This window comes from Mixophyes fleayi, chromosome 6 (genome assembly GCF_038048845.1).
Source record: "Mixophyes fleayi isolate aMixFle1 chromosome 6, aMixFle1.hap1, whole genome shotgun sequence".
NCBI classification, from domain to species: Eukaryota; Metazoa; Chordata; class Amphibia; order Anura; family Limnodynastidae; genus Mixophyes; species Mixophyes fleayi.
This window is the reverse complement of record NC_134407.1, coordinates 34,215,663-34,234,934: the sequence shown is the minus strand read 5'-3', so window position 1 is coordinate 34,234,934 and position 19,272 is coordinate 34,215,663. Positions and strand designations below refer to the sequence as shown.

Below are 19,272 nucleotides of genomic sequence, written 5' to 3'. Positions count from 1 at the left end.
CACACGACAATGGTTGAATAAGATTTTTTTTATTTTAGGATTCTGAATGTGTTTTTGGAGTCACCAGCTGACAGTTTTACTTGTGCACGGTACAGGGTCAGGCAGATATTACAAATGACAGAACTACAAAAAAAATAAAATAATAATAATTGCGAGCTGATAAAACGCTACTGACGGACATTGAATAGAGATTACTAGGGAAGGGCTCAACTGAGCACATGGAGTCAATTTAGGATCTAGATTCACCATAGCATGGATTTCACCTATAACACAGCGTACTGCCATTTCTTTACAGAAGCCCAGACAGTCATTCAATTTTAATCTTTACATTAATAAATAATAAAAAAAAAATTCTCTATCACCCACTGTCTAAAATAACTGGAGGACCTGCTCCTGGGGAGCTGTTGCGGCACCTGACAAATGTTGTTTCAAAGGGAGTCTACAGACAGCGTGTGTTTGGGGAAACGGTTCGGACGACCACTCTGAACAATGGTCCGGGCCCTGGCAGTAGAGCAAATGGGTTCCAGTGTTCACCTACCCCATTACTTTATTAATCCCTTGCTTTATAACAAGGGATTAAATAACATACCACCTGGAGTTATTCTTTATTAATGTGATTTCCCTTAACCGGTTTGAAATCAAAAACCAATATAATATACAACACAGCTGAACTAACATAAGGAAAGTAGATAGATGATCTCATTGAGATAATGAGTGACAGCAACACCTTCCCCGATGCTGCATTGTTCGTATGCAATATTATGACTAATATTAAACTGTGCTGTGCACTATGGATCATAAAGATCTGATCTAGTTCCGCAAATAAATTAAATACAGACATGAATATATTGTTTTTTTAGAATTACAATACAGAGGAGGATTTTGGCATGTACTTCCTTTTCCCATCTTAGATCAATATTACTTAAAAACCATTGAATATAAGGGTAAATAGCAAATTTATCACATGACACAGCTACGCCATAGGTAATATAAACCTTGCTGATTAGCGGTACTTTGTGTAAAGGTACAGGCATAAACTGGTGAACGCATTCCACGGGGTAAATGTATCAAGGAGAAATTTCTGTCGGGTTTGAAAAACCAATCAGATTCTAGCTGTGATTTATTTAGTACGTTCTAAAAAATGATAGCTAGAATCTGATTGGTTGCTATAGGCAACATCTCCACTTTTCAAACCCGCCGGAAACCTCTCAGCTTGATACATTTAGCCCCAAGTCTTAGTGCCGTACCACAAACCTCAGCATGTTCTAGTTCCACTGGGACTAATGGCATGTGTAAGCATCTCTTTACATCATAGCTTGCGTGGCTGATAAATGCTTGATGCCTACAATACTTAACACCATTAATACTGTTACATGCACAGAAATATTTAACAGGTCATGCTGGATGAGACTCCAATATCCAGAGAGCCAGCGACTTATTCTAAAACGTGAACAGGGGAAACCAATGTTCTATAAAAGGTGACAACAGCTGCTTGATATTCCATTTACTTCAACCTGACGTAGACAGGAAATGCACCTGAGCTCATGTGTAAAACTATAAAATGACCTCAATCTCTTAGGTGACAAGGCAGATTAATGTCCTGTATATCCTGTGACCCCATCAAAGTATGATAAATTATAAAGTAACCACTACAACTATGTACAAGGCAAACTGTAACTTAGCTTCAATAATATCCGTATTTAGTGTTGGAATATGAATGCAGTAGTTGGGTAATAAATACAAACATATGCAGTTACAGACACAGAAGGACATTGCTATATTATACAATTTAGTAGCATTACAAGATCACTGATGTAGCAGGTTTTGCTGGCACCTATTTGCTTTACAGTAAATTAGTCATTGGGAGAAACCAAGATCCCTCGGAGCAGTATAATATAAACTCTGCTGCTAATGTTAGGGAGAATCATGGTGCATGCCAACAGGTTATAATGCTCAGAAGCCTTGCTGGATTTGTGTTTCAGGAATATATACAAGAGAAGCTAGGGTGACGTAAAATAAAGAGGTGTACTAAGCGTTGCAGATAGCGTGTATGCTGAAGGGTCCTGTGTGTCAGGAGTCTGTATAGTGTCCTTATAGTTATATAGTAATGAACTACATTGATGTTTGAGGATTAAACTGTGGCTGAGACAATACAGTGAATGTGCTCTTTCTGTAGATCTGTACTTTCAACATACCACCAAATTACCCCTCACAGAGTTAAAAGAGATCAAATAAACAGTGATAAAGGCAAAGAGAATAAGATAAAGGCAGATATGTTAATAATTAAATTGTACATTTTCTAAATGGAAAATTTGCACTAAATTATAGTGGTTTTACTTATGTGCTTTAAAAAGAACAGAAAAAATAAAAATCCAATAAAGACACTAACTCAGAGCTAGGCAGTCTGTAGAACTACAAGTCCCAGCATGCCTTGCCAGAAGCCAGGGAATTCTGGGAATTGTAGTTCCACAGTAAGTGGAGTTACCAGATTTATTTATTTTTTTAGATCTGCTTTAATTACTAACAGAAGCAACAGATAATTACACTTTCCATCTGTATGGTGACCTACGTTGACCCGCAGAGGCTTTGTGACAAGGATTCCCCTTTATAACAAAAACAAACTCCAGATAACTATCTATATAACTATATACTGTGTTCTTTTATTATCATGCAATAGAAACATTTCCAAAAATCATGTCCCTAGTATGACATGTTACAACTTTGAGAAACTTTTCTTTTCTTTCGTAGAATCAAGTAAATGCAATTCTGGAGGCCTGTAAGGCAACATTAAGTGCAGGCTCACGTAACGGGACAGATCTTAATCCACCGCCACTTGGATCCTTAATAGATCCTATGTACGGTTATCTGTTATGGGTAAATTGGCTACAATACAATAAAATATTATCCGCAACAGACCATGTATGAACCCTGGTGCAACGTAATACACATAAATAGGAATGGGATAAAGGCTTTCCTCTCCAGGGATTTCTCTCATGGCCTTTACAATATCAGATCTTTCCCCCTGGTTTGACCACTTCTTGGCATGCTGGAGAGCGCATACAGACACATACATACACCCACCCACCAGTCACCTCCTGACGATACTCTCATACTCAAAAAGCGAGTTTTAAACTGAAGTGGACAGATAGAGACTTGGTCTTTCGGGATGTTAGAAGGTTTTCCTGTGGATCGCTCTGGGTCCATCCTCTTCATATTCCTTCTTTGAGACCCACATTTTCTTGAAGGTGTCCAGTGAAGCCAAAATAGATCCACTAGAAGAAGCAGAAATGTTTATTGTTACAAAGCAGCATTAAAGTGTTGCACAGCTCTGAGATACGCTTACAAGATGTTGGTTCGGATATTCCTTAAAATGTGTCGTACCCTGAGGTAGGTACGGTGCACACCTCACACTCAGTATTGTCACGGATTGCTAAGCCGCACCCATACATTAAAAGAGAACACAATGTTGGCAGCAATTAAAGGGAACCCAGTGACTGTACACGTGGAAGGCAGTCATTCCTGACAATGTAGCCTGTCCATTCACTACAAACCAGTGATATCACAAAAAACAATTGTCAATGTTCACAAGGTTCTGGTACCATGGATAGGTTGGTCTCATAAATGCTGCATCAGCTCACAAAATGGCCCGATTCATAAAGGAAAGTCAAGCAAAAAACTGAGTAAGTTTTCTTACTCAAGTTTTCTGGACAAAACCATGTTGGGTGCAAATTAGTTCATTATTTTACACATAAGAAAATAATAAACCAATATCTGTTTCTGGGTGGAGATCTATAAGCACCTACAGTGTGGAGAGACTGGACGACCAGCTTTACAACCACGGACCCACGTATTACCCATATTATGCTTAGTGGATATTACACAGTTAATTCTTGCTGCTTCCTACACTCCGGGTTACATTTATAAATGGTGGGCCTAAAAATCATGGTGGACTGGAAAAAAACAGTTGCTTTCTGTTTAACAAATCATGCACCATTTCCTCTGTTGCTGACCCCCCCCCCCCCCACCGGCCACAAGCCATTTTGTGGTGCTTCCACTAGTGCAGTTTTCATTAGCCGTGTATTGGTTCAACACATTTATTGGTGGATTGGAAACAGTTTTTATAACAGAACTCCAGAAAACTGGTCAGTGTTTGTTCGAATAAGAGAAATGTTCCCACTGAGCGGGAGATAGGAGCAGATGAACAGATTGTACTGATTACCACATACATTCACCTACAGTAGGAGAACGGCCAGGTAAGAACTCGACATTTATAATATATCCATGTTTTATGCCACTAATGCACCAGAGGTTTAGACTTACGGTAACAAAACTCCTTTTACGTGTTGCTATCCCAATCAACCTATTGCCTCAAGTTGACAAGAGGCTATATATAAATTGCTAACAAAATCTACATTATTTCATATTTAATATAAATAAATAATCATTAAAAAAAATATTAGCTTCTCCTTACCCGATCCATGTAGAATATAATCGTTCTTGCGGAGCAGATATCTATGGCGAAGAAAGAAAACACTTATGGTACAAAAAGACCAACTTCCAAGGAAAATATTAAACGTTATAAGTAAAAGTGGATACCAGAGAGATGTATGACAAGGATAAATCTGGCTATTGTTGAGGCCACTGGATACGAAAACAGAAAAAGCTCATCACAGGGTATGTAGCTTTGCGGGAGAGGGACAATGTCACATCTTCTATAATAAAACGCAATTCATTTCCAAAACTACATAAATAGGACTACATAAGACTGCTGACCGGTATGTTACACACTAAAACCATCAGAGAGCCAAGCTATTGAGAACATTTGAAAACACAACATACACAAATCGCACAACATACCCTTATTTTTACATCCTTTGGTGCTAATTTTTTCACTTCACTTAGAAGCCGGTCCCCGAAACCTGAAACAAAAATATCGTTATGGTGCAGTGCAAGACCTGTAGTTGCCGGTGTAACAGATGTAGAGGTTTTGTTCAGTTTTGGCAAGATTTAGGTTTTACATTTTGTATTTAATAGTATATGAAGTGGGATTGGTCTTCAAAAATGTATTATGACTATAATCCAATAGACAGCCGACTACAATGTGTACATTTCTGTAAACACCTATGTCATCTGGGGCTAGTGACACTCATGTCATTAACAAACGGCAAGAAACAAACAAATGCCGATACTGAAGCTTATAAACATCATATGACTTTCTGTAAAAGTACAAAAGAACCGTCAGAGCCCTTCTAATAACTCTCACTATCCCTATAACTACAACTCTTCTATACTCTGCATCAATGAATGTCCCACAATAAAAGTACATGTAGAGCAGCACTGTACTAATATAGAGAATAATGTACAACAGTTCTCAGTGCACCTTTAAATAAGGTGGATCCCCCAGAGAGCACTATGTTGGAGAATAAAGTTCGCCTCAGGTCCATGTCTGACTTCTGAATGGCAAAGACTAAGACTTCGTGGATTCCCTCACATTCCTCCCCGATTAGATCTGGCCGGAACAGCAGTTCAGGAGCTCGGAATCGGGCTGGGCCAATCTGAAACGATAAAACCATTGGAGCAATTTACAGGATTGGATATAGCAACATCTCCTATTTCATAAAAGTGCATCTGTCCTTTCTACCACACCCATTTATTACAAACAGTTCAGATGTCCACATCTTGTCCACGTCTAGAGGATAAACACTTCGGTGTTCCATTACAATTTCAACATTAGATCAGACTTGGAGAGCTACAACCCAAAAAAGCTGCTTTATGTAGAAGTGCTACTTAGCAAGATCCACCACAAATAAATATACGTAAGAGTCCCCAAACCTTGATAGGACGTCATATATCCAACACTGTATTTACATTTGCAATGCAGCCGACTGCAAACTATTGTTTTGTTAACAGCTATTTCAAACAAGAGGCTGAGCACGTAGCCTTTATTATGGTTACAACACAAAGCCTGGTATGCATTGGAGGATGAGAGAGGGGCGTCTCCAATATCACTATTATCTCTCAAACATCGTCATTTGTGATAAGGTGCTGAAATTATTACATATAGACGTGTAGATGTTACTTGGATGTTTTGTAAAGTTTGGCCAACATGCCATTTTATTTGCGTATCACCTGACTGCAAATATTAGCGCCTCAGGGTAATAAACGCTCCAAGATATGAACTCAGGTGTATGAGGGGAAAATACATACATTCATCAACGCACTTCTGTGTGTGTTTAATTGTCCACAATTTCACTAAACAGATGCAGCACTGTAAGACAACAAGGCAGAATAGAACGCAGACTATAAAAAAGACAAAAAACAAACAGCACAAAATATTCCCACTGATACTTCCATGGATCATCCAAGCACTTTGTAGATCTGCCAGTGACAGAAGCCCTGTTATTAGTCATTCTATAACTGCTGCAGAAGAGGTTTCTCTTCGTACCCTTTCAAATCTAAACTTGTAGCACAACTTTCATAAGTCATTCAAGAGGTGCAATAAAGCCGGATTTAAGAAATGTGTCAGTCTGCACAACGATGTACATACCTCAATAGTGCTTCCATCAGGTAAGTAATACTGAGCTTTTTCTGTCTCCAATGTCTCATCTTTTTGTGGATTTATGGACAGGTAACATGCGCGCTATACAGTTATAGAAAGGAGAGAGAGACAACAAAGTCACAACCTAATCAGTTCTTCTATTGTAGGGTCATACACCAATAGGGTGGTAAACACGAAGTATATTGAGGGCAGAAATATCCCTTTCCATTACTCTGTCTACCAGGCCTAGAGGAAGAGAAGGGCGATTCACCAGTAGCTTCAGTGGTGAAGAATACTCAGCTGCTTGCTGATGTTTTCTAAGAAATAGTGACTAAAGTGAGATTAATCAGAGGGAAAGACATTATCAACTAGAGCAGCGGTTTCAAACTGCTCCCTGCGGTGCCGTAGCGATCTCACGGGTGCCGGGGCCAGGGCTGGTGATAAGTGGGGTAAGCAAGGCAAGCTTATGGGTGCATCGAAAAATTATGGAGACCCTACAAAATTAGTTTTGGGAACCACTGAACTAGGGGATAATGTGGATGAAATAGATTTTGGGGCAGTGAATTAGGCAGCATATTCCACTAATATTAATAATACAGGGTGATTCAAAAGTTGCAGTACACCCTTTTATTTCAAAAACTCTACAGGAAATTGGGAAACCTGAATACTCCAGTAAGGTATGGGTGACGTGGTCTATCTTTTACAGTATGTACCAAACATGGGCGCCATCTTGAAATCAGCCAATCGGCCCAATTCCTGTAGAGTTTTTGAAATAAAAGGGTGTACTGCGACTTTTGAATCACCCTGTACACCAAGCGATTAATTTCTTGCGGAAGAATGGAGTCACCTCCAATGCAGTTCCAGACCCGTGTAGAATCTAGGCCAATGTCTCCAGGAGCTGTCACAGTGGCCAAGTGACCTAATGAGGCCCTTTTCTAGATTAATTTTTTTAGTAGTTACCTGTAGAACTTTTCATTGTACTGAATAAAGCACACACAAGAACAGAAGAAGACAAAGATCTGCACCTCTTTGATGGTTTTGACAATTTCAAACTCTGCTGATGTGTGGAAATCGTAGCCCTCCTTCCGAAGATAGAGACGGAGGAAGCGAGAGACGTCTCGGCCAGCAATATCAATCCTCATGATGGAGTGCGGCATGGCAAAGCCTTCATAAATTGGAACTGCATGAGTAACTCCATCCCCAGAGTCTAACACCACACCTGTTGTTCTCCCTGTTGCGTATCTAATTCCAAAACAAAGAAAGCCTGAGTTATATTTACTGACTGCTGTCAAATACAAAATGGCCAAGTGAGAAGGACATCAGTTATGTCATACACGAGAATAATGGAGTGTTTTCTAGGGGAATGCACCAGGGGGCGCTACACATTACATTTTCACAGCTGTATCATGCAAAGCGGACTCTTTCTCTATTTAAATAAGAATAAATAAACTTGTGAGCCTGTATGAGCTTGAGATCAAAAGGTAGGCGAGGAACTCATGTGTATTTATAAACTACCTGCTTGTTAGGTTTTATATTCTAGCAACATTTTTTTGTGACCAGACGGAGCATACACGCTGCAATATCAGTCAATATGAATTAATTAACCTGATACTGCAGAAAAAAGCAAAAACCTTAATGTCTGATGGTGACCCTAATTAGGTTGATTGGTTCATTATGTGGCTTGGAAGATATATAATTATCTTTTTATCCACCTAAAAGGGCAATGAGGGGGAAAAAAAACCAACTAAAATACAGAAAACAATAACCTGGGTATGGAAAATCATAACTCCAATAGCGAAAGCGGACTCATAGGGGAGCCGGACTGGCACTGTGCCAATGCCAGCTACACCAGAGGTCCACCCAGAAGACCCTATTAGACCTCAGACACGTGGCACTGAAGACAAGGGCCTACAGTATTCCTGAGCCCAGCTGAGATAAAGCACCATTGTGTGTGATCAGTTCTAGTTCTCTCAGTGCTACAACAGAGTAGAGGAATCCTTGTCACAGTTTATACTGTCTTTTGGTAAGTGCACTTAAATTTCATCCACTGCAATAACTAAATATAATTACAATTGAAATGGTCAGACTAGTTGTCAGTGGTAGAAAAACAAGCTAGATATCAAACAGCTTCACATAGATCTGCACTGGTTACATTAGACATATGTGCACATTTACTTATGGGTAAGTAAGAGACGCTGTAAAGTACTGACCCCTAGTGGACCTAAGTGTTTCCAAGTCCCCAGTCTTAGCAGCATGTCCGTGTTATTTACAGAAGTAAACATATATTTTACTGCCAGTAAAAGGTGCAATATTGGTTTTAGTGAAGCAACTACAAGAACAGAGGGATGCACCAATATTTTAGGATTTGGCCAAATCTTCAGAGATTAATCAATCTGAAACCTGAACCAAATCCTTTTAATGGATAAATGCAAGTATGGGGACAGCATCATATATAGCACACTACACCCAACAATGACCATGTTCTTCTTAGTTATTCCCTTATGCAGCAAATATCAGACATATATTGCACAGGGATAATCATTGTAAACTACAACTACATATTGCAGAGAAATACCTACTCTAATTTCAGACACCCTCGCCCCACGTCAGGCCCCGCGGGGCAGAGACACCCTCGCCCCGCGGAGCAGAGACACCCTCGCCCCGCGGGGCAGACCAACAGTTAAACATTAAAACTACATGTGCAAAATACTATCCACACCATATAGCTCGGCGGTTCTCAAAGTGTGCGCCACGGCTCCCAGGGGTGCCGTGGCGCTGTCTCTAGGGTGCCGCGGGCCAGCCATAAAAAAAAAAAAGAAAGAACACAAAAACGTACCAATCCGCGCAGCGCCGGGACTAAGCATCCACCTCTCTCCCGCAGCTGTCACTGAATATCGACGCCAGTGACAGCTGCGGGAGAGAGGTGGATGCTGGGTCCCGGCGCCGCGCGGATTGGTACGTTTTTGTGTTCTTTCTTTTTTTTTTTTATGGCTGGCGCGGGGCAGAGTGAGAAGGATCGTGACAGCGGAGGGGGACAGCGGGGCAGCAGAGGGGGGCAGAGTGAGAAGGATCGTGACAGCGGGGCAGCAGAGAGGGGCAGAGTGAGAAGGATCGTGACAGCGGGGCAGCAGAGGGGGGCAGCGTGACCGAGGGCAGCAGAGGGGGGCAGCGTGACCGAGGGCAGCAGAGGGGGGCAGCGTGACAGAGGGCAGCAGAGGGGGGCAGCGTGACAGAGGGCAGCAGAGGGGGGCAGCGTGACAGAGGGCAGCAGAGGGGGGCAGCGTGACAGAGGGCAGCAGAGGGGGGCAGCGTGACAGAGGGCAGCAGAGGGGGGCAGCGTGACAGAGGGCAGCAGAGGGGGGCAGAGTGCCTGGGGGCAGAGGGGGCATTTTTGTATACAACTAAATAAGTTTTCTGTCCTGACCTAAATACTTATTACAATTTTTGGACCCAACTACTTCTAAAACAGGACTGCTCAGTAATTATTTTGGAGGGGTGCCTTGAAAAAAATTGGAGACTCCAAGGGTGCCGCGAACTGCAAAAGCTTGGGAACCACTGATATAGCTATTAAATATACAAGTTTCTCAAGATTATGTTTACAAATACATTGACATTATATGATTTTGATGATCGTTCGTTACAAAACAAAAACATGAAAACCAAACAAAACATCTTGTAAACTACTAGTTTATATACAGACAAGCGCAGGCTGGGTAACGCTCCTTTTATTGCCCACGGCCACAGGTAGGGTGAAAAGGACACTCCCAGCCTGGCTCATCAGCGCACCATACTGTCAGTTTTTAAGATTAAAACGAAACTGTACAGAACATGACATTTTGAAACAACAGATGGACCCTGTAAGGAGTTCACTAAAATAAAGTAGAAATGTAGAACTAGCAAATGTAAGCTGTCAGTATAGTGACAAAATCTTTTGAAAGATGGTAAAAAATATAAAGACCGTGAAACATAAGGAGTTTGAATGCTCATTACCCAGTATATCTGTCACCATTAAAAGTTATTTATTTTGAAATTGGTGTGATTTCACAAAAGGGTGCAGTCATTTTGAGCACAGTGAAAATTTATATATCTGCTGCTTTAACTTACATTTTTGCCAAACTAGTATCCGAGATCAGGTCCCTTTCTATTTACTTTATCCCTCACCCTGCACTGTAACCTTCCACTAGGTGCTATATCCCTCACCCTGCACTGTAACCTTCCACTAGGTGCTATATCCCTCACCCTGCACTGTAACCTTCCACTAGGTGCTATATCCCTCACCCTGCACTGTAACCTTCCACTAGGTGCTATATCCCTCACCCTGCACTGTAACCTTCCACTAGGTGCTATATCCCTCACCCTGCACTGTAACCTTCCACTAGGTGCTATAACACTCACACTGCACTGTAACCTTCCACTAGGTGCTATATCCCTCACACTGCATTGTAACCTTCCACTAGGTGCTATATCTCTCACACTGCACTGTAACCTTCCACTAGGTGCTATATCCCTCACCCTGCACTGTAACCTTCCACTAGGTGCTATATCACTCACCCTGCACTGTAACCTTCCACTAGGTGCTATATCCCTCACACTGCACTGTAACCCTTCCACTAGGTGCTATATCCCTCACACTGCACTGTAACCCTTCCACTAGGTGCTATATCCCTCACCCTGCACTGTAATCTTCCACTAGGTGCTATATCACTCACACTGCACTGTAACCTTCCACTAGGTGCTATATCACTCACGCTGCACCGTACCCTTCCACTAGGTGCTATATCTCTCACACTGCACTGTAACCCTTCCACTAAGTGCTATATCACTCACACTGCAGTGTAACCTTCCACTAGGTGGTATGTCATTCATACTGGCACTGTGCCCTTCCATGAGTTACTATGTCATTCATACTGGCACTGTGCCCTTCCATGAGTTACTATATCACTCACGCTGCACCGTACCCTTCCACTAGGCGATACATCACTCGCGCTGCACCGTTACCTTCCACAAGGTGGTACGTCATTCATACTGGCACTGTAACCTTCCATGAGGTACTAGAACACTCACGCTGCACTGTACCCTTCCACTAGGCGATATATATCACTCATACTAGCACTGTAACCTTCCATGAGGTACTATATCACTCACACACTGAAAGACACTCACAGACTCAGGACGGCTTGCATGGAGATGAACAGCGCTGGAACATTGAATGTCTCAAAGAAAACTTCTGCCGCTCTTTCACGATTTTTCCGAGGATTCAAGGGGGCTTCTGTTAGCAAAACCGGATGCTGTTGAGAAACCAGCAAAACAAGTGTGAATCTTACAGAGTACAATCTGTTCACATTTCCTGTATATGGCTATAATTAAATATTAAAATGCAATGATTCTTATGTTTTATTAGTAAGTTGTGTATAATGAACCATAGGTCGACATATGCGGTAGAGTGAAGGGTGAGAAGGGTGACTATTAGAACAAATCACATTTTCTTGCTACCATTATTTGCATTATTGGCTCCTTTATTCATGAACAATACAATAAACAAACGTGATACTTTTCCTCTTTCACTAAACTATACAAATCGGTTTGTCAGGAAAATTAACAGAATTATTTCAGAGAGCTCCCAACAGATGCAATGTAAAGAGTGAGCTTAATACAACAACATTACCTATACCCAGGGCCGGATTAACCCTAGGACTAACTGGGCTACAGCCCAGGTGCCTCGGGCATCCAGGGGGCCCTTGAAGGTGCTGAGCAGCAGTATTGATCGGTCGGGGCGCCCCCGGCGCGATCAATGCTGCTGAGCACTTTCACTGCGGTCCTTCCCCGGCGCGCTGTAGTCTCCTTACTGAGGAGATCTCGTGAGTCTCACTCTCACAAGATCTCCTCAGTAAAGAGCGTACAGTGCGCCGGGGAAGGACTGCAATGCCAGGAGAAGGAGGTAAGTGCCTTGGGGGCGGCTTGGCTCACTGGGGGAGGGAGGAGCGGCTCGAATCACGGGGGGAGGCCCTCACGGGGGAATGGAGGCCCCCTTAGCCCAAGGGCCTCCATTCCCTTAATCCGGCCCTGCCTATACCTAATGTTTAAGACCAGTAAACATCATGAAATTAGAAAGGTTTACACTATAGATATTACATGATGAACACAAAATAAAATTTACAGAGGATAATTCCTATAAAAAAAAATGAATTACTTAAACAGTAATAGGACAGGCCAGGCCATGTAATAGCATCACCTACGTAGACAGTTTACATTAAGAAGCTGTTAATAGTTAGCTGGTTGCAAATACGCAAAAGCCAACAAACCTACCATGTATGTCTATGGAGTGTGCCAGGAAACCCATGCAAGCACATGGAGAACATGCAAATACCACACATAGGGGTCCTCGTCGGAATCGAACTCATGACCCCAGTGCTGTGAGCCAGCAATGCTAACCACTGTGCTGCTCTTATAACAGCTGAATAAACAAGTCCCAATTGTTGAAAATAAATGTTTTCCACTAGTAATTCTAAGTAAGAGAGACAGGCTTTTACTGCATATAATTATGGTTAGGCTGTAGGTATCACCCTCCCAAGCCTTACAACTGGTAACATTTCTCATTAACAGAGGCCAGTAAAACTGCAGATTTGGCATGCTACAACCTCAAATAATGATAATGCTACATTTACAATGGATGGGTGGAGAATGTAGTTCCTGAAGCTGCTTAATTGCCCCCTTCTTTCCTAATCTCTCCTGGGTGTAGGAATTACCCCTGGAACAAATGCAGTGGATGAATTACTTTCACTTATTAAAACTAAACCTTATATGAAACAAAATGTTATTCAACCCACGAAAATACAGGAATGATTTGTGTGATGGCAAGCTGATTATTTTTTCTATTAATTATGTTTTCAAAAACAACGTATTACACAAGTATGAAAATAAACCACACACACCTCTTCAGAGAAAGTCTGGAGCTGGTCCTTTGAATAGACATATTGCCAGATACGTTCCATGTCATTCCAATCCTTTACAATGCCATGTTCCATAGGGTATCGTATAGACAGCAGGCCCCTGTGTTCCTGAAGGTAAAATGTTTATAAACAACAATATTGCAATAAAATCTCAAAATACACCATGTGACTAAACTGTCGACAACATTTACCTCAGGTACATTCACTGCATAACTGACTAGATCCCCCCAACACACACCATTTGTACAGATATTAGTGTATGCTTCACATAAAATTATGTTATGGATAATGTTTTTATAAAATGTTGCTACTTACACATTAAATCACAGACACTGTGTTACAGCAATACAGCGTCATACAATATAAGTCAGCTACTTTCATCCTTTAGAAAATAGATACTCTAGTGTAGTAAATTGTGTCAACCTGCTTACTGCCTCACCTCTGCCTTTGGTCCGATAAATAAATCTCCTTCCAGGGCACCAGCCATGACTCGAATATGCTTAGGCCGCCCCACACTAAGGGGAAACACAAAAGAGTGTTAAACACCCTTCAAACAGCGCATAGACAGTGCACAAGCCAGCAGTGAATCAGTACTCACTAGTTGGGAAAACAGTATTTTGGTATCTGATCACCAGCAAATCCAGCTTTAATGACTCCGGAGCCCTAATGAATGAAAAAGTCACAATATAAGTACAATAGTTAAGTAAATAAAATACTATGTTCCACATAAATTTATTTTATTATTGTTTATTTATAAAGTGTCGCCAATATTAAACAGCGCTGTACAGAGGATATATAATCAATCAGTGCCTGCACCAGTGGAGATTACAATCTCAATGTCCTACCACACGCAGGTTTATTTTTGTAATCGGCCAATTAACCAACCTGTATTTCTTTGGAGGGTGGGAGGAAACCAGAGCACCCGGAGGAAAACCAGGCAAACACAGGGAGAACATACAAACTCCACACAAATAGGGCCCTATGTGTAATAGAACTCATGACCCCAGGTGCTGTGAGACAGCAATGCTAACCACTGTGCCACCATGCTGCCCTGAACGTTGTAAATTACAAAAAAGAGCGGCTCACAGGAATAAGGTGCACAATAGCTGTAAACGAAAAGTCTACTGATCCATCGGTTACTATAGAAGCCTAGTAGTCAAATAGTGCAAAAGTGTGATAACTAAAAACAATGCAATTAGGATATTCCTAAAAATAACTTAGTATTGTGATGTTGGCATTATGTGTATAGTAAAAGTGGTACAGAGGTGACAAGTCTCAACCCATGAGTAAGGAATTAATATTTTAGTCTAATAAATAAAAATATATAATTTGTAATACATATTCCAGACTGGAAACTAAACTACTCAGATGATCAATAATAATGTTATTATTACTAGTGTAATATTATATTATATTATTAACAAAGGTATGCAAAGCTGTATATAGATTAATCATCGGGGGGGGAATGTCCGATTTAACCAAGCAGCACCACTATTTAAATGAGCTTCCAAATTGGTGTTTGCGTGGATAAATAAAGAATTTGATTAACATTATATATTTTTATGGGGCTTATGATAAATTGAACAAGTTGACAACTGGATGCAAGCTGTGAACTCCAGTTACAGTTTATAGATCTTTCTAACATGGGAATGACATCCTATTAGTATGGAGATAATATGAGACACAAACAATTTGTTCTTTAAGCTGCCCCCACACAATAAGACATTGCTTGGTTAATTTGTACAAACGCTGTACGGGGTGTGGGAGCATCATATTAAATCAAAATCCTATCATATTTTGGTCCCTTATATAAAAATCCAGCTCAAGTGGCAATTCCACTATAATGTGTTTGGTGGTCATCAGTCAACCCGGAAACACAGATGTGAGCACTGTGCTCTGGTGTTCAGCATGGTGCACGAATGAACAGATCACCGCAATCTGGCCACAAATATAAAGCTACATTGCTCAACCAGATGACTGTTTGAGTTAGACAGTCAGACTAACGATTACTCAGTAATCTTCAGGGCCTGTACACAAACATTAATAATTTCCACGTTTCGGATATTCTGTTTTTGCCAGCAGAACGGAGGAGAAATGGAAACTCACAAAGATATCACTGATCTTTAAAACATATCAGTCAGTGCATGTGACTGTCTTTCTAAAACAGATGAGTAAAGGTAAATCACATTCCACATCCCTGCTCATTCATCCCACTTGCAAAGTATGGGTTGCACGATGCACCAGCATCTCTCCAAAGAGATCAATGATCTCTATCCCTCCATTCTGCTATCAAAAACATAAAGGAGGAGCGATGGAATTAATAAATATCCACATGCAGTCATTATGAAATGATACTAGGTCTCCAATTTTTTTACCCAATATTCTGCCGTCAATATTAATTATTCTATTTACAATTTGTCAGTATACACATCCTACATGTTGGCAGGTCTCATACATATAAAGAAGCAATTAGATTACTACCGGTACCTTTAATTGGTCCTGGAGATCACCAACCTCTTCACTGCCATGTTCAGTTAGGAAGCTAAATTGATATGGTGGTTCAGCCTTGGGAAAATGGCTGCATGTAGCAGACCTGAAGCTCAGGTTAGTGCAAAATATTTCACCTAGGTGGTAGTGCAGCTTTAACTACATATCTACCAAATAGAATATACAGCATTAATGGTCTGTCTTCCATTTACGTTAATGGTGTGTGCATTCAACAACTGTCTTGCACATACTCAATAATTGCAATGAGACCTATCTGGGCATCGTTCACAGTAACAAACTCTACACAGCCTGGATTGAACCACAACTGCATAAACCAACCAGAGATAGTCATAATTTAAATGGGATATTGCTACTGAATGTTTCTTCAGCTGCCAACTGTCCTTAATTTGCAGGGACAAGCCTTGGTTTGCTCCTGGAAATGTATATTTTCCAATATTGCCCAACTGCATAATAAAATATTTTTCTGAATGAGAAATGGGGCCATGAAAATGCTTGAAAGATTATGCAATCAAATTCAGTAAACATGACAAGTGTTCCTAGAGGCACAGGCTCAGCAGTCCTGTAAACTAAAATAACATTTTGGGGAACTATGGGCTTTATATTGTAAAGCATCTCAGGATCAGCTTCTTTACAAAGCTTCCAACTCCATCAATCAGGACACGTTATTTTGAAGTCCAAAGCATAGCCATTATGATATTGATTAGCAAATTCAATCTCCTAGTGTTGGCTAACCTGTGACACTCCAGGTGTTGTGAAACTACAAGTCCCAGCATACCCTTCCAGCAATAAGCTGCTATATATTGGCAAAGCATGCTGGGACTTGTAGTTTCACAACACCTGGAGTGTCACAGGTTAGCCAACACTGTCCTATCTGCAGCCAACCAAACCCATAGAAATAACAGGCTTGGCCTATTTACACCAGTCATCCCCATCCTTCCACACCCAACCAACATCTCCTCCCCACCCTAAAACGCACCTATCAGCCATTACACATCAGATGTCAATCAAACCCCTGTCCAATCAGCACGCCGGGTACGGCTAGCTGAGATCATCCAGATCCAGCCCTCGTGCTCGCTTTGAGTGACATTCATAGCGTCCAATCGGAAGACAAGAAATGCCGTCTGCCACGCCTTTTTGGTCCTTGAGGCGTTCTCAGTCACGGCAGCAGGTTAGGTTGCGTTCTCACAGCCTCATCCTCCCTAAACACCCGTCAAAAATAATAAACTGAATCTATATGTGTGGCTCCCGGGCAACGTGTCAGTCGCTGCCCGCGGTCCGCAGGCCCATGACTCTACGGAGCTCCACAGACGCTCCCGACTGTGTGACAGCAGGGGCGCGGTTGTAATGACAAAGGGAAAATTAATCCCCGTACCGCAAATCCGCCCCGTTCTTAGGAGGGCACGGCATAGGGACGGGTGCACAGCTATGTGGTACTGGTGGGGTCCTGCAGTTTTACTCACATTATCAATTACCACGGGCTGGTTCGCGATCACATCGTAGGACTCCATGACGGCTACCTCCTGATCAGGAGCTGTCGGGCCGGCTACAGCTGTTTCTGCGCCTGCGCAGCCAACGAATTGACGGGACGACGCTCGTAATCACATGAACATGCGTGAAACGCTTGGCATAGGCGAGCATGCGCAGAAGGATAAGTGACGTTAGTAATACTTCATGGTCACCGCCAGGCCACGCCCTCTCACGCTCATTGGCCAATTGGCCCGGTTATTGCTGGCTAACGCGAAAGGCAGTGCGTGAAGTCAGTCTGTACTGATGACGGCGGGTTCTAGTGCGCATGCCCAGGAAATATGTGATGTTGCTGCAGTGTACAGAGTACTGTGCATCCATAGTTGCCAATTGTCCCGATTTTCCAAGAACAGTTTTTGTCCCGTTTTTTTCCACTAAGTGAACAGAACAAATCCTTCTATTTTATATGCTTAATATATTTCACTGTCATTTTTATTAGAGCTCTGTAAGTTAATATTCATTTACTGCAGTATTTGAATATAATCCAGGTCTGTTCTTGATGGGGCGTGTAATACACGACTGCCTATCTGCCTAGACAATAGTGATTCTACTTAGATGTTTGTAATTGTAGTTAGTCAATCTTTAAATGCATATATAAACAAGAAGACTTTGATTTGTATTTAGCACCGGACAGATGAAAGGTATCCAGCATTATCTTATACACTTGGGGCTTGATGCTAAGTTAGGAGCAAAGAGAAGGAGCAAATTTGCACCCTGGCAAAACCATGTTGCATTGGAGGGGGAAGTAAATTTTAAAATGTAGGGACAGATTTATAGTTGGGATAGGACATGTCACAGATCAACTTTAATTAAAAAGATAAAGCTATTGGGCAACTATGTGCTACATGAAAAAGCAGCCAGTATTTTCCTTGCCTGCAACAAAGAAATCAATTTGTATCGCTTGAATTGTAACATGGTTTGTCCAGGTGCACATTTGCTCGGTCCTTTGCTTTTCTGTAACTCAGCATCGGGCCCTTATTGAGATGCATTTTGGTGCTTCCAGTTGCAGAGTGGTGAACTTTAGATTTCCCACTTTTACCCATACCTGCCTACTCTTCCGAAATTCTCGAGAGGCTCACAAATTTCGGGGAGTCCTACCGGAAGAGTAGGCAAAACTCTTGAAATTTAGTGACATTAACGGCAGTGAATGGAGGGGGGGGGGGGCTTAATCGTGTCACCAAATCCTCCTCCTGCCCCATGTCACATGACTTCTCCCCCGGATCTCCCGGGGGAAAAATCTTAAAAGTGAGCATCTATGCTTTTACCTCATGAATGGCTATCACATAGTGGTACTGGAATAATTTAAGGCACTTTGACCACTATATAAATACTCCAGTATGGGAGTTCAGACCCCTGATGAAGTTCACGGATGAAACGCATTGGTAGCTGTGTTTCTTGAACCTCTGGACTGCTCTTGCTTGGATGGAAGAGCTTCCACAGCAGTCGGAGATGCCACTCAGGTCTGGACCTGGGATACAGCAGTAACACAGTGGAGTTGCCTATATCAGTGTTTCTTAAACCTGGTCCCTAGGGACCCCTAACATGTTTGCCATAGCTCCTTGCTTTAGCACAGATGTATTAATAACTGACTGACATACATCACAGGTGGTATAATTATTTCCCTTGTCACCTGGAAAACCTGCACTTTTAGGGGTCCTGAGGACTGGGCTTGAGAAACCGTGCTCTATATAACAATTCATCATTGTCCAGCGAGTTTTAATATTTGATGAGCTTCTAAAATTAAAATCTGTG

General features: G+C 41.7%; 1 protein-coding gene across 1 annotated transcript; it reads right to left on the bottom strand.

Annotated features, from left to right (window-relative positions):
• Positions 1-13: 13 nt before the first annotated feature.
• On the bottom strand, positions 14-17,582 carry ACTR1A (actin related protein 1A). The gene is made up of 11 exons (XM_075216245.1): positions 17,457-17,582; positions 14,087-14,151; positions 13,928-14,003; positions 13,471-13,596; positions 11,702-11,826; positions 7,564-7,780; positions 6,548-6,640; positions 5,381-5,555; positions 4,858-4,919; positions 4,472-4,512; positions 14-3,272 (listed from the first exon to the last, which is right to left on the bottom strand). The coding sequence occupies exons 1-11, from the start codon at positions 17,502-17,504 to the stop codon at positions 3,170-3,172; spliced, it is 1,131 nt and encodes a 376-aa protein (XP_075072346.1). The 5' UTR covers positions 17,505-17,582; the 3' UTR covers positions 14-3,169.
• Positions 17,583-19,272: the final 1,690 nt, after the last annotated feature.